Source organism: Schistocerca serialis, chromosome 3, assembly GCF_023864345.2.
Source record: "Schistocerca serialis cubense isolate TAMUIC-IGC-003099 chromosome 3, iqSchSeri2.2, whole genome shotgun sequence".
Lineage (NCBI taxonomy): Eukaryota > Metazoa > Arthropoda > Insecta > Orthoptera > Acrididae > Schistocerca > Schistocerca serialis.
The window spans coordinates 599571227-599586566 of NC_064640.1; the positions used below are offsets into that span (position 1 = coordinate 599571227).

The window sequence follows — 15340 nt, forward strand, 5'->3', positions numbered from 1 at the left end:
ACCACAAGACCGAAGTTCATGCACACTACACAAAAGACTTAATATAATGGAAGAATTTTACAAAACATATTGAAATATGTAAGGGCAAATAAATTCATTTTATTGAGTGTAGGCTTTGCGGTTAATTCCTTGGGAATATACCTGTAGCAATCGGAGGGAAATCTCATTCATTCATTTATTCATTCAGATGATGGTAATAAATATCAGGAGCCCATACCAATGAACAGCATTACTTGGGTGTTTACTCATTTGTGTTGTCATAATATATCACTCCATCTAATGATACCCAAAAATGATTAAAGCAGTTTATGGATAGTACCAAACGTATTTACGATTATGTCCAAACTTGTAAATTTAATTAACTTGTACATTGAAGTTTGCTCTGCAACATTTTAACAGAAAAATATTCATAAATCAAACAGTCTAACTATTTCGATATCACACAGCTCTCCTCAGGAGCATTTAAAGTGCCATCAATGTGACTTACAAGCCTTGCTGTTACACACTGGAGATAATGAGGTGATATATAAAATAATTAACAGATTATTCCAACAAAACAAGACAAGTTACAATAAAATGTCATTCCTACTGAAATACAGACTTTCACGATTAAATCATATATCAATTATATCACACAAATTCTCAGGCCATTATTCTAACTAAATTTTCTGCTATGAAATACCAATGTATCCTACATGAAGGAATACTTTAAAGACCCTTCAGTCATGTAACATTGCAATTTTATTAATAGGGATTAAACAACAAAATACAGTGTACTATAATAAATCTCACATTTTATTAAAAATGAATACATTCTTGAAATGTAGTCCATATGAGGTCATCAACTGATCAAATGTTTTATTGTGTAGAATATGGTTTATTTAAGCTTCAAAACACAATAAACTCTTTTACTCTCTGGCTTCTGCATGACCAACACTACACACCTTCACTGAAAAGATTTAATCAGTAAAATACAATAATGAATCACTGTTGTTGAAATTAACATTTTAGTCAATGACAGTGACATGAAAAGTATGGGTGACCAGCATATTAAAAACTATAATTTGTTAACTATAATATGAACAACATACTGAAATAACAAACACGATCATACCATCTGAAGGAGGTAACAAAAATATTATGGGGTTCTCTATGAAAACAAAGGGCCTGCCTGCTAGTAAAATATGATGTATCAAGTCCTGAAACTTATAAAACTTGTAAACTAAACAAGGCAGAGGCTCCAAATTTTGCTGTGTGTACAGTAAATTAGTAACTGCAATTTGCCTCATCAAAAAGCCTGATGTTTCCATAACAGCTATTCATAGGCTGCATGTGTGTAAATTAAAATTTCTAAAAATACATAAATTCACATTGACTTTGTCTCTTGAATGTTCAGTAACACCACACCTGTCAAAAAATAGTTTTCTGAAATGGTACTCAAATGTTTAAAAACTGCACGCAAGTATTATGGAAAACTTGATATTAAGTATCCACAATTGTCCTGTAATATCATACTGGCAAATTGGTTTACATTCTCTTAACAGCCTAAACATGAATTTACCTTGGTCTTTGATCTTTGCCGCCAAGAACTGAGAGGTTTAGGATAACGGGTTAAGGCCTGTGCTACACGCCAAACACATTCAAGTAAAATAATAATAAAAAAAAAATTAACAAGGTGGCATATATACGAGTTCTATTCATTTTATTATGCCATTCTAAGGAAGAAACTAATATCAATAATAAATTAAATTCATGAAATTTTTGTTTCAAAATCACTAGCTAATACTTTTCAAAATGAATATTATTGATAGTACATGTTCATATCAGACAACAAAACATTTCCATCTCAAATTATAGAACTGTACATATACGGATTTACCCAGTAGCGACTGACCGCAAGTAAAAATAATACAAGCAATGATTTAAAAAAAATAAAAATAAAAAAAAGTGGGGAAAAAAGGAATACACCATACTATGAAAGCTCTGATAGAATTTATGCCAGGTAATTAAAAAAAAAAAAAAAACTTCCTGGCTACTTTACAAACTTACAGCCATAGTTGGCTTTTGTAGAAGAATTTACACTTTTATAGATTTAAATATATATATATATACTTTTATATATATATATTTATATTTACACACCACACATCCATACACACACACAGACATATACACACTACACACATATACATGTATGCACGCATATGTACACTTGCTCGTGCATACATGAACACACTTTCACACACACCTTACTTTTGAAATAGGGTCTTTCTTTCCTAGAAAGAAGGGTCCCATGATTAAAAATATAAGGGCAGCTGTTGCAGAATATAGCAACAGCCACAATTTGACTCTTCATTTCATCTACCATATTGCTTAACACAATGATTTTTGTACCATCTGGAATAGTCGGCTGCTGTGCAGTCTTTAGTAGTGCACATGATTGAAAAAGGTAAGTCAAATAAAATTTCAGTAAAAAATAATAAAACATACTCTGATATTTATATAGTCCTTTTTTTTAAAGAAACACATTTCCAGTTTTTAAATAAATTAACTTTTCACTTTCCAAGATACCTCAAATTAATTTGTGCTTCATAATAAATTAGTGAAACAGTCCGTTCATTGCACTTCAAAAGTTTTGCAAAAGTTCAGATGTGATAACACATCTCGTACACATTATCAGAAAAAACTGTCATCACTGTACACAACAATTTTTTTTTATTTTTTTATTTTTTTACACAAGAAAATCAGGATCACTGTATTCATTATCACTATCCTCATCAGCAATCTTCCGTCTCTTCTTTTTGTGCCTGTGTTTTTTATGCCGTTCTGTTTTGTGTGCTTTGTGAGCACGATGTGGCCGAGATTCCGGTGGTTTAGGAGGTACAATGGTTAACTTTGGTACCCTCTGTGGTGTTTCCTGAAACAACATTGTTGTAATAACAAGCATTCAGAAATCAAGGTGATGCATTTATGTTGAATATCACTGCATGACACAAACATTACACAAAGATTCAGCAACTAGTAATGTTATTTCCATTTGACTGAATCACAGAAAGTTTCAAAACATTAACTACTACGACTTAGACTGACCACTTTCTGACCTAAGAGAGGAACAGAGAGAACAGAAAAAGTATGTTTATTATATTTTACCAATGCTATGCATAGACAAATGAAGAAATAATATTAAAAATGAAACACACAGTATTAATGTTCCATAATAATACTTATTTTATATTTTATTGTGAAAAAGCTTTTGGCTTTTTAGGTCATCACCAGACAACTGATTATGTATTTCAGGTTTTAATATTTTTCTGTTTCTCCAAGAACTAATGAAATATTCCATAAATGAATAAATAATACATTAAAGTTTGACAGCCACTACAATGATAACTGCAAACAGTGATCACAATGGAACATAATGATTTCTCATATTGAATAGAGCACACAGGTGAAAGATGAACCAGTTACGTTTTTGAATCATTCTGTAATTTTATCAAAAGAAAATGAAGTGTGAACATTTCAAACAATCACATTCTCTGACAACAAAATGTCATTCTTTCCAGAAGTGATACTTGATTTTGGTTGGTAAGTCTTGAACACACAGTTCATGCATATACTAGTAGATGTCATCGAAACAACCAGAAATGTCATTGTGGCATGCCATTCTTACATTTAACATTATGTGGTGGCTTTTGTACATTATTTACACGTACTTTTGATATCAGATTGTGACTGAGAAACACCGTATACCACAAATTACTAATATTCATCCAAAATACAAAAGGGTGAAAGTAAGACAAATACCATTAATTTTCAGCTTTTCAGTTCACAGGTATTTTATGAGTCCACTGCATAATATAAACAGCAAAAGGTGTGAATTCCCACATTAACATCAGAGATAAATTCAAAGAAGGCCTTGTGAATATGAAAAAAAGATATGACAAAATGCCATTTACTGTAACAGACGGACAGACAGACAGACAGATTTGAGAAAAGGAAAGTCAGATAGAATGAATACAGATGAACCTACATTTGTATCATTCATGCATTTGGGGGAAGGTTTTGACAGTGTAAACTAGAATACACTCAAATTTTGAAACTAGCTGAGATAAAATACAGGAAGCAAAATGTTATCTGCAACTTGCACACAAACTTGGCTGCAGTTTTAAGACTGAGGATACAAAATGGAGGCAGTAGTTTGAGAAGGGAGTGGGACAGGGCTGTAACTTATCCCTGATGTTATTTAGTCGGTATATTGAGTAAGCAGCAAAAGAAACTAAAGAGAAATTTGGAAACAGAACTGAAGTTCATTGAGAAGAAATAAAATCTGTAACATTTGCTAATGATATTGTAATTCCAGCACATGGCAGAAGACTTGGATGATCAGTTGACTGGAATGTATTAGGTTAGGAAGTGACATGCTAAGTAGTAGATGAGTTTTACTATTTGCTCAGCAAAATAACTGACAATGGCGGAAATAAAGAGGGTATAAAATGCGGACTAGCAACAGAAAAGAAAGTGTTTATAAAAATGCAAAAAATTAATGTCTAATATAAATTTAAGTTTATTAAGGAGAAGAGAAGCTTTTAAAATGAAGTGCTACAGAAGAATGCTGAAAATTAGATCAGCAGATAGGATAAGTAATGTAGGGATACTGAATGAAACTAGTGAGGAAAGAAGATTATGGTACAATTTGACTAAAAGGAGAAATCCATCAATAGGACATATTCTCAGGCATTAAGGAATAGCCAACTGATTATGAATAGAAGTGGGGGATGAGGGGAGGGGGAGCAAAAATTGTAGAGAAGATCAAGGTTTCACTACAGTAAGCAAATTCAAGCAGATGTGGGTTGCAATAGTTATGTGAAGATGAAGTGACTCACACAGGATAAACTATCGTGTAGAACTGCATCAAAACAATCTCCAGACAGAAGAAGAAGAAGAAGAAGAAGAAGAAGAAGATGATGATGATTACAAAAGTAAAATTAACAGTAGATGAGGGAGGGACCAACCAGCAACTAAACATGGGTTGTTCATACACATCTTAAAAAGGTTTTGCACCACCTCATTTGAAACCTCACACTCAATACTCTTTTGAACCAAGGGGCTATTTATGTACAGCCAACTGCATAACAGACAAAAGTAAACCTGCATTCTCAGTTCACTGTGTCATCTCCACAACATGCAGCTTGTGTAACTTGTTCAGTCTGTGAGCATGTCTCTAAGGGTAATTTCAAGGTTAGACCATGTTCACATTGACAGTTTACAGCATGGTGGATTGTCAGCAGGGTAGGTTGCCCACTGTACTGGCATATACCACAGTGACATCATTCAAACTTCCATTCACTATTGTGAGACATAAAAGTGCTTTGTGGTGGTCACTCTCTGTCAAGTTTCAAACTGTTTGAAACCCAACACACAAAAGTGTGTAGTCTCCATTTCAGAGAAAAACCTCTTTAGTTTTTACTTCACCTACGCAGCTCTCAGGAATGTAACACCATTACATTTTCAGCAGTTTTTTTTTTTCCAAATGGTTCAAATGGCTCTGAGCACTATGGGACTTAACATCTGAGGTCATCAGTCCTCTAGAACATAGAACTACTTAAACCTGACTAACCTAGGGACATCACACACATCCATGCCTGAGGCAGGATTCGAACCTGCGACCGTAGCAGTCGAGCAGTTTTTTTGCTGTGTATAACATTCATTATTCTGAAGAGCATCTGGATGTAACACTTTTCATTGACAAGACATATGACTAATAAAACAAAAATGCATAAAATTCCTGAAACCTGTGCTGATTAAAATGTACAACTGTCACCTTAAAATGGAGTTACAACTCAAACACTTTCACTCATGGGACATTCCATTTCGAAAACTGTTAGCGAATTCTAAATTCAGAGATCCATAGTGTCAACGGTGTGCCAAGAATACCAAATTTCAGGCATTACCTCTCACAATGGACAATGCAGTGGCTGATGACTTTCACTTAATGACTGAAAACAGCAGTGTTTGTGTAGAGTTGTTAGTGCCAACACACAAGCAACACTGATTGAAATAACCGCAGGAATCAATGTGGGGTGTATGACAAACACATCTGTTAACACAGAGCAGCAGAATTGGCATAACAGGGCTATAGCAGCAGACAACTGACCCAGGTGCCATTCCTAACAGCATGACCTTGCCTGCAGCATATACTTGGCCCTTGACAACTGGAAAACCATGGCCTCGTCAGACGAGTCCTGATTCCAGTTGGTAAGAGCTGATGATAGCGTTTGAGTGAAGCACAGACACCACGAAGCCAAGGACCCGAGTTATCAACAAGGCATTATGCAAACTAGAGGTGGCTGCATAATAGTGCGGGCTGTGTTTACATGGAATGGACTGGATCCTCTGGTCTAACTGAACCAATCACTGACTGGAAATAGTTACATTTGACTACTTGCAGACCATTTGCAGCCATTCATCAACTTCATGTACCTATACAACAATGGAATTTTTACGGATGACGATATGCCATATCACAGGCTGCAATTGTTCACAATTTGTTTCATGAACATTCTGGACAATTCCAATGACTGATTTTGCCACCCAGATCACCTGACATGAATCCCATTTAACATTTATCGGACATAATTGCAAGGTCAGTTCATAAACAAAATCCTGCAGTGGCAACACTTTCGCGATTATGGATGGTTATAGAGGCAGCATAGCTCATTATTTCTGCATGGGACTTCCAGCAACTCGTCGAGTCCATGCCATGTCAAGCCACTGCACTATGCCAGCCAAACTGCAGTCCAACACAATATTAGGAGGTATCCATGACTTTTGTCACCTCAATGTAAACAACCGTGCAAATTTCAATATAGTTTCAGCTGATCTGCTTTATTTCCTTTATGTCTTCAGTAGACTGTGTACCTGGTTAAAAGGAAGTTTGAGGAAAAGAAGGAGCAGGCTAACAAACTGTTTCTAGTACGGGTGAATACTAATGCTACAATTACCTTACGTAAATTGACAACTACAGTTACTTTTCTTTATGACAAGAGTTTAACATTACAAATGCCATACCTTTACTTCTGACTGTGCTGTTTCAGTCTGTTGTGTCGTACGGTCAGTTCGATTTTCTTCGTTGTTTTCTTTGGCATCTTCTGCTGGTTTTGAAGATGATTTTGAAGTTGTTATACGGTCATCATCATCATCAGGATCTTCAGGATCGAATTTCAACATCATCTGCTTGAACTAAACAAAAAATTAACAATGTGAAGTAATACATTAAACTCCACACCAGAACATTAAAAAAAAAAAAAAAATAAATAAAAATAAAATTAAATCTTACATCCAAGTACTGCTCAATAAGAGCTCTTCTTGCTGTTTCATCAAGAACTGGTGGTGGTGAACCTTGTCTTAATTTTTGAAGTGTATTTTTAGGATCAAAATGTGATGCTGTTCGACGATTGACAGTTTTTTCATATACTTTTGCAGACTCTGATGGAGAATATTGTGTTATTTTCCTGTAATAAAATTTACAAAATTAACCAGAGTCTCAGTGCACTATGAAGAATGGCTTTCCAATAAATGACACAGCTGAACACCTACGCATCACTGATTCCATACAGGTCTTTGAGGTGCTGTTTTAAAACAAGCAGCAGCAGGCAACCTTGAGATGCAGTTACACACTCTTGTAAAACTGTAGTATCCTCTGGAACTCTACTAAGAAGTGTGTCTTCATCTTCATCATCATCCTCCTCTTCATAGTAAACAGGAACTGCATTTCCTGTTTCTGGGTTCACTTTTGTGGCCTGAGGTTCATTATTATTTGGCAGGAGAGCCTAAAAAGGCAATTGTAAAATATTAATAATGTGACAAAAAGCAGAGAGAGAGAGAGAGAGAGAGAGAGAGAGAGAGAGAGAGAGAGAGAGAGAGAGAGAGAGAGAGAGGGTGGTGGTGGTGGTGGTGGTGGTGGTGGGGGGGGGGGGGGGTGTAGGTGTATGCTGCACAGTAATTCTCAGAGAGAAGTTGATATTTTGCCGGAGACAAACCAGGTAACTAAGTAGGGAGACTCATGGGAACAGATGGAACAGAATAACGAGAGCAGGCACAACAAGATTAAGTCCACAGACAAAATGTGGTCAACAAATTTTTTTAAGGGGGAAGCAATTGGGGGAGGGGGGTGACGGGGGGGGGGGGGGGGGGGGGGGAGAAGGCGAGTTGAAAGAAAGTGAGAGGATCAGGAAGAAATTCAAAGACCTGGTAACTTAAATAACAATATGGAAGGAAAAAAGGCTAGATTTTAATGTATTTGTACAAATAGCTGTCCATAAACTACAGTGTGCATCATAAATGAAATAACATATAACAAAAAGTTGTACTGACCTTAATGAATTTGGAAAAACCAAATTTACAAACAGACTACCTAAAAGAATAAGTAACAAATGCATTCCATGGAGCTGTGATGAACTAGCCAAAACTGTATACACTGCAAGATTCGATTTTGCACGTCTGTATGTCTAACGTCTCAGAAGCTAAATAAAAGTGTTTTTGTAGTACCCCATTGTAGTAACTGCTTGCATCACTAAAAGGCAATAATTTTTCAGTGAACTGTATTGTGGCTGTCACTGGTCAGCCAATATCTACATCTACATACATACTTCACGAGCCACCGTACGATGCGTGGTGGAGGTTACCACATACCACTACTAGTCATTTGCTTTCCTGTGCCACTCTCAAACAGAGTGAGAGAGAAATGACTGTCTATACGCCTTTGAATAAGCCGTAATTTCTCTCATTTTACCTTCATGATCTTTACACAAAATGTATGTTGATGGCAGTAGAACTGATCTGCAGCCTCAAATGCTGGTTCTCTAAGTTTCTGCAATAGCATCTCACAAAAAGTGTCACCTTCTCTCGAGGGATTCCCATTTGAGTTCCCAAAGCATTTTTGTTGCATACTGATCAAATCTAACAGTAACAAATCTTGCAGCATGCCCCTGAATTGCTTTGAGGTCTTCCTCTAGACCAACCTGGTGGGCATCCCAAACACTCAAGCAGTACTAAAGAATGGGCTGCACTAGCATTATATATGCTGTCTCCTTTATAGATGAGGTATACTTTCCAAAATTCTCCCACAAAATGAAGTCCTTCCCGACTATCAATTAGATGTGCTCATTCCATTTCATATCACTTTGCAGCCTTACACCTAGATATTTAATCACTGTGCTGTGTCAAACAACACATTATTAATGCTGTATTCAAACAATATAGGATTGGTTTTCCTAGTCATCCACATCAACCTAGATTTTGCTTCTATACTTATGTGAGAATGTTACAATATATCTTGCTGCCAAACATAAAGCCAGTCTGCTGCTCCCTCATTGGCCGGCAGCTGACCCATGCCCTATCATTCCCGTCACTCCCAACAGTGAGCGTTGACAACATTGTTACATGAAACACATAAGTACACCACTAGCCCCAATCTAGACTTTTACCATCTCCTGCAGATGTGTGTGCTATTGTTGAGAATTTGTCCAATTTTGAAGTTAGTTTGAATCTGAGTACAAATAGATTCAGGCAAACTGCAATTTTTAAATGTGGCAGATGTTCATTAAAATCCAAAGTTCACAGTGTTGATTCCCATGGCTGGCAGCACAGTGAAATTTGCTACCTGCTCAACACCCCCGTCCTCGCACTCATCATAGTTCTCACTTCTCAGCCAAGCTGGTGTCATTGTTTCCCCTCCAAATATGTGCTGTAACAACAGTGAAGCACAGACGGCAATAACTGCTTGGGTGCAGGCCATATGTAACAACAACAACAAATTCATAATTAAATGATCGCAATCATGATTCAGTGCAATTCTCAACTTTTGCTCAGTCCATGATCTAGTGACATCTGTTGGTCCACAACAGGTTTGCTGTAATTCATTTTTGTAATAACAATTTTAGTCAGTATAATGTGATTTATTTCATTTGTGACACATTTAATTCTGGCTTAATTTTTTTTCTCGTTTCACCTGAATGTCGCCACCTTGTTCCAAATTTTTCCATCGTATTCTAAGACATAAACAGCAGTCAAATTTCTCATTTGCAACACACTTGGTAAATCATTACAGTTTCCAACAACCAGTAAAATATTATTTGGGTTCAGAATCATGTAATGGTTTTTGAATGAAAAGATTTTCTCCTCTAAACGTTCCCTTTACTTAAAAATAAGCATAATTGTATGTATACAGTATCCATGTATATATGAGAATTTTTATGGCACACCTGTTCAAATCCAACAAAAGTTAATAAGTTGATATAATTTAATGCTGTTTCCTCCTGTGTTTAACAAAGCTGTCAGTTTTTAAGTGGAGGATTAGATTGTCATAAGGAGTGGTTAGTTCGATTTCTCCACTATTCCTGGCACTGGTGCCAGAAGTCGAATGTCATGTGATTGTTGGAGCAAGGTCGATACTGTATTGAGTGCAGGAGTGCTTTGGTGTATCTGGAGACCTCGTGCATATTTGAACGAAAGTATCATTTGCTAAGCCGTACACTTTGGAATTCTTTAAAATAAATTTGTACGGACCTTCAATACAGAAAGCTTCATCTGTAAATGTCAGATGACCTCTATATTCATCCATTAAATAATTTAAATACAGTGACCTCAGCAGAAATAATTTAATCTGCAAATATAAATGACCCCATATTTTTCAGATGGTGAATTTGGGGAAATTTCTTGTCTTATAATCAGGTAAATATGGTATGTATATAGAGAATAAAAGTGGCCCTATCACACTTTCCTGGGACACTCCTGACACTACCCTTGTCTCTGATGAACACTCACCATTGAGGCAATGTATTAGGTTCCACTACTTACAAAGTCTTTGAGCCACTCTCATATCTGAGAACCTATTCTCTATGCTTGGACCTTTTTTTAACAGTCTACAGTGGGACATTGTGTGAAATGCATTCCAGAAATCTGGGAATATGGAAACTGCACATTGCCCTTTATCCACTGTTTGAAGGACATCAGATGAGAAAAGAGCAAGCCGAGTTCCACATGAGTGATGCTTTCTAAATCCGTGCTGATTTGTGGACAGGAGCTTTTCTGTCTCAATGAAATTTATTCTATGCAAACTCAAAATGTGTTCACGAATTCTGCAGCAAACTGATTTTAAGGATATTGGTCTGTAATTATGCAGGTCCATTCTTTTACCTTTTTTATATACAGCCGTCATGAGCACTCTTTTCCAGTCACTTGAGTCTTTGAACTGGGCACAAGATTCATGATAAATGCAACCTAAGTAAGGGGTCTATGCCACAGAGTACTCTCTATAAAACTGAATTGGGATTCCATCTGGATCTGGTGACTTATTTCTTTTCAACTCCTTTAGTTGCTTCTCTCTTGTCAGGAATGCCTATGCAGGAGTCTGTGGAACAGACAACCTTCTCCTCTTCATAAAAGGGTTCACAGGTGCAACTAAGCCAGGAGACCAGTGGTTTGTGTGTAACACTTATCCAACTTCAGTACTGATGACAGCATTTACCATGGACTACTGCACACAGGAGACTGTTCAACAAATAGTGCCACTCAATTCCTTCCACAGATAAAATTCCTCAAGGCCATCAGACCTACTGTACAGTGATATGGAGAGACCAGATAGTACCACTAAACTGGATTGATATGGTGTCTTTCCCAGATGATGCACTAAGCTCCACGCAGTACTGCAAGGGATGATGATGATGATGATTAAGTCACAGACTTTGACGTATCTAGTCATTCAAAAGTGAGAAGACGATCAATCTCAATGACTACACTGTCTGTCTACTCTGAATTTGGAGGCAAATACTATCCAAAACTGATGTGCCCAATGCGATTCCCACACCACGATTGTATTCAGCTGAGGTGTAATACGATTGATTTATACCTGGATGGCCTTGCACATCTTCCACGAACCCCTCTGAAATTGTAATCAGTTCTTCAGACACAGAGCATATAGACAAAAATTAGCAGAAGGAGATTATTCACAAAAAAAGGAAAATTTGGAGGCTAGTATTGGCATTCATGGCATACTAGGCATTAAGATTCGTGCAAATATTTCTGCTCTATGAAGGTGGATTCACTAAATGTTGCTGCTTTAGAAACATGGCTTTTTATAATGTAACTGTCTACATAAAAACAATGTATAAACTAAAACAGAACTTACCTCACGGAATGACTGCAGAAGGTTCGTTCCCGACACAGATATCATTATATCAATATGATGAATGATGAATAGTGGCTCATCTTGGACTTGGTAAGGAAAGTATGCCAAATTGTCAGATAGATATAGCATTTGTGAAAGACTTGTTTTCTGAAATTATATAGAAACTATTTGAATTTTGCACAGCAAGCAGTTAAGTCTAAAGTGTTAAACACACATCAAATGCTTAAACTAAATCCAATCACTAAAGTATTAACAGATTTTTAAACACAATACTAACCACCTGCTCATCAAACTGCTTCAGAATAGAAAGTACAAGAGCTCTGCGCTGCTGCTTTGTTCCTCGCAATATGGAATACAAAAAACCATTGAGAGCACCGGGATATTCTCCTTCACGTGCACGAAAGCCTCTTACTATACCCATACTGTTATTTTGAAGAATTTTTTGCAGTTTGTATGACAAGCGAATTCCTAGCTGCGCTTTCATATGAATAAACCCAGGATATTTCTTTTCTATATCTTGTAGTTGTTTGTCAGCACTATGACTAACAACTTTCTCCACATCTGTGCTCATGCAAATCAAATAAGGTACTATCTGTGAAACAAATAACATTACATTACTATGTGGATTTATACAGATAAACATAATGTACTTGCACTTTCAATTAAAAATCAAAACTGGCAAATATGCTCAAATGATTACGCTGACTCCTTAAAACACTTCAATGAATGTATTAGTAAAATGTTGATAAAACTGTATCACAAATATGCGTGTTAGCTTAACAAAATTACCTGCACAGGGTGGACAAGACCCTGCTGAAGAATCAACTGGATAACCTTAAGTGCAGCATGGCGAACACCAATATCTGGATGCAAAAAAGATTCTAGGATTTCTTTCAGGTACAACTGTATCACAGTACTTGCCATCCCTGATGAAACATCTCCCATTTCCTTCAGATTTTCTTGCTTTGACATCTTGGCCCCTGTACATAAATAAATAAATTGTGGTTACAATACAGGTTGTTCAACTTATGCCTGGAGGAGATAATTGCAAAACATTTAGACAGAAAGAGAGGCGAGTGTATTGGGTGAAAGAGAACGAAATGCACAAGATTTGCTGACGACATGGTACTAGTGGCAAAAACAGAATTAACTGTAAATAAAATGCTAAAATATCTGAATGAAGCTTGTGTGAGAGACAAGAATCAAAACAGCAAAAGCAAAGATTATGGCGATCAGCAAAGGATGGAGACTAGCAAATATTAAGATAGAACAACTTGTTATTTGCCAAGTAAGAGCATTTAAATATTTTCAAAGCACAATCACTGAAGACTTGAGATGTCATCAGCAGGCTAAACTCGCATTGATATTACAAAGGAAGCTTTCAATAGAAAGTGGAGATTATTATGTGGCAAACTAGATAAAGGTCTAAGGAAAATGCTTGGCAAGTGTTTTGTCTGGAGGGTGGCACTCTATGGGACAGAACTGCAGACAATGAGGTCAGAGGATGAAAAAAGGCTATAGTTGCAGTCACGAAAATGGTAGTCAAGTCTGAGCTGGGTTCTGCACACATACATCACGCATTCTCCAACAGCCAATTGCGAAGTGCCAATCAATGTGTTCCCTCCACAATGAGTGCATGACCCACATCACTAGCCCACATTACATTTTTAATAAACAATTATGCACCTTGCATATGGTTTTGCAGAATCATTCTGAATATTTCTACATCTTCACATGGGAGTGCCCAAGTGGGGCAAGAGGTGACAATGTCGCATTTCATGCTAATAGCAAATTTTGTAGCAGATGAAAATAATTCAGCTAATTTCAGTTTCTGTGAACGAACCGCAACGTGCCCTATGTGATGAAACTAGGGAAAGGCCGAGTTGGGGCAGTTTATAGCAGCTTCCACTGGTAGCCTGAGAGAAAGCCAGTGGACACGCTGCTGTTGGTGGCTGGCAGGCTTTATATAGGATGGGGGTGGGATGGCACCCTTGTTCCACACCGTAAAACTCAAACCTATGATTTCTCCGCTACCTGGAAAGCTGGTCCAGATTCACTTTTTTGTGGCCAAGGCATCGTATTAACACAAAAAATTAGTCTGGTGCTGCTACGGGTCTTGTTGGCGAGGTGTGCTCCTGAACAGCCCCTCACACCCCTGGTCTTGGCATGGGATTCTGCAGAAACAGTCCGATAGTTCTGGTAGCGATGGAGAAGCCTCAAGAACATTTCAACTTAAATGCCTCCCAGAAGCCAGCCATTGGCTGAAATCGTGTGATGTGGGGCGATGATTCGTGCGCACACAATGTGGGGGTAAGACAGGGGATTGGCAGAAATTTTCTTGCAAGAACACGATTGGGCAGCCGCTGGTGCAGACTTGGAGAAACTGAGGCTATGCTCAATCAGAGAAGAAGGGGTTCATGTTCTGACTGCTTTAGTGAGCAGTCTTAGTATTATTTGTTATCTGCTACAGAGTACGGAGACAGTAGTTTTACCTATGAACACATTGTTTACCTTGATTGCACATTATCGCAGTTGCAGCTCCATTGGTCATCCACATAGTAACCCATTGAGCAATGCAAGGAGTCGACGGCAACACTGGGTACAGCTGCAGTTATTACTGGTAAATATATGCAGCACTAGCATACTTTTATCAGCCTTGCTCCATCTTGCTACAGCGATAGAACTGGCGACATTTGACTACCAGTTTGCACTATTCATGATTGCCACCTTACATCTTCTTTTTGATAGTCTTGTACAGGATACACATAGTATTTTGTGCAATACATCTGGATAGGGAGAATGCCAGCCATCACAGAAGCTATTTCAGAGTTTACTGTATAGTTTTTAACTGTTCTCTTCTTACCACTTAAGGAAAACTTTTAATAACAATCTAATTGATATCTCTCTGCTGGACTGAATAAATTCAATACTTATTCTGGTCCTCGCAACACTTATCTTTCCAGAATATCAGTTCCTTGGCTCCTAACAATCATTAATTTTGGAGTGTTAAAAAAAAAAAAAAAAAAAGGTAAAGATTTACATAATCTTATACGAAGAAACTGGTCACACTCAAGTTAGTTGCCCAGTAAAGTGAACATAGAAATGTCAAATTGTGTTTCGTGCAATTAAATATGCTCCTCTCTTGGGTTAATT

General features: G+C 37.1%; 1 protein-coding gene across 1 annotated transcript in view; it reads right to left on the bottom strand.

Annotated features, from left to right (window-relative positions):
* Positions 1 to 327: 327 nt before the first annotated feature.
* The window catches only part of LOC126470479 (nipped-B-like protein), a 392610-nt gene continuing 377597 nt past the window's right edge, over positions 328 to 15340 (bottom strand). Inside the window, exons 28-34 of the mRNA XM_050098348.1 lie at positions 12977 to 13167; positions 12465 to 12779; positions 12188 to 12334; positions 7597 to 7829; positions 7337 to 7511; positions 7069 to 7239; positions 328 to 2917 (exon numbers count right to left, since the gene is read on the bottom strand). Of these exons, the coding sequence (XP_049954305.1) occupies positions 2732 to 2917; positions 7069 to 7239; positions 7337 to 7511; positions 7597 to 7829; positions 12188 to 12334; positions 12465 to 12779; positions 12977 to 13167 (1418 nt within the window). The 3' untranslated portion in view covers positions 328 to 2731. The remainder of the gene's footprint in view (positions 2918 to 7068; positions 7240 to 7336; positions 7512 to 7596; positions 7830 to 12187; positions 12335 to 12464; positions 12780 to 12976; positions 13168 to 15340) is intronic.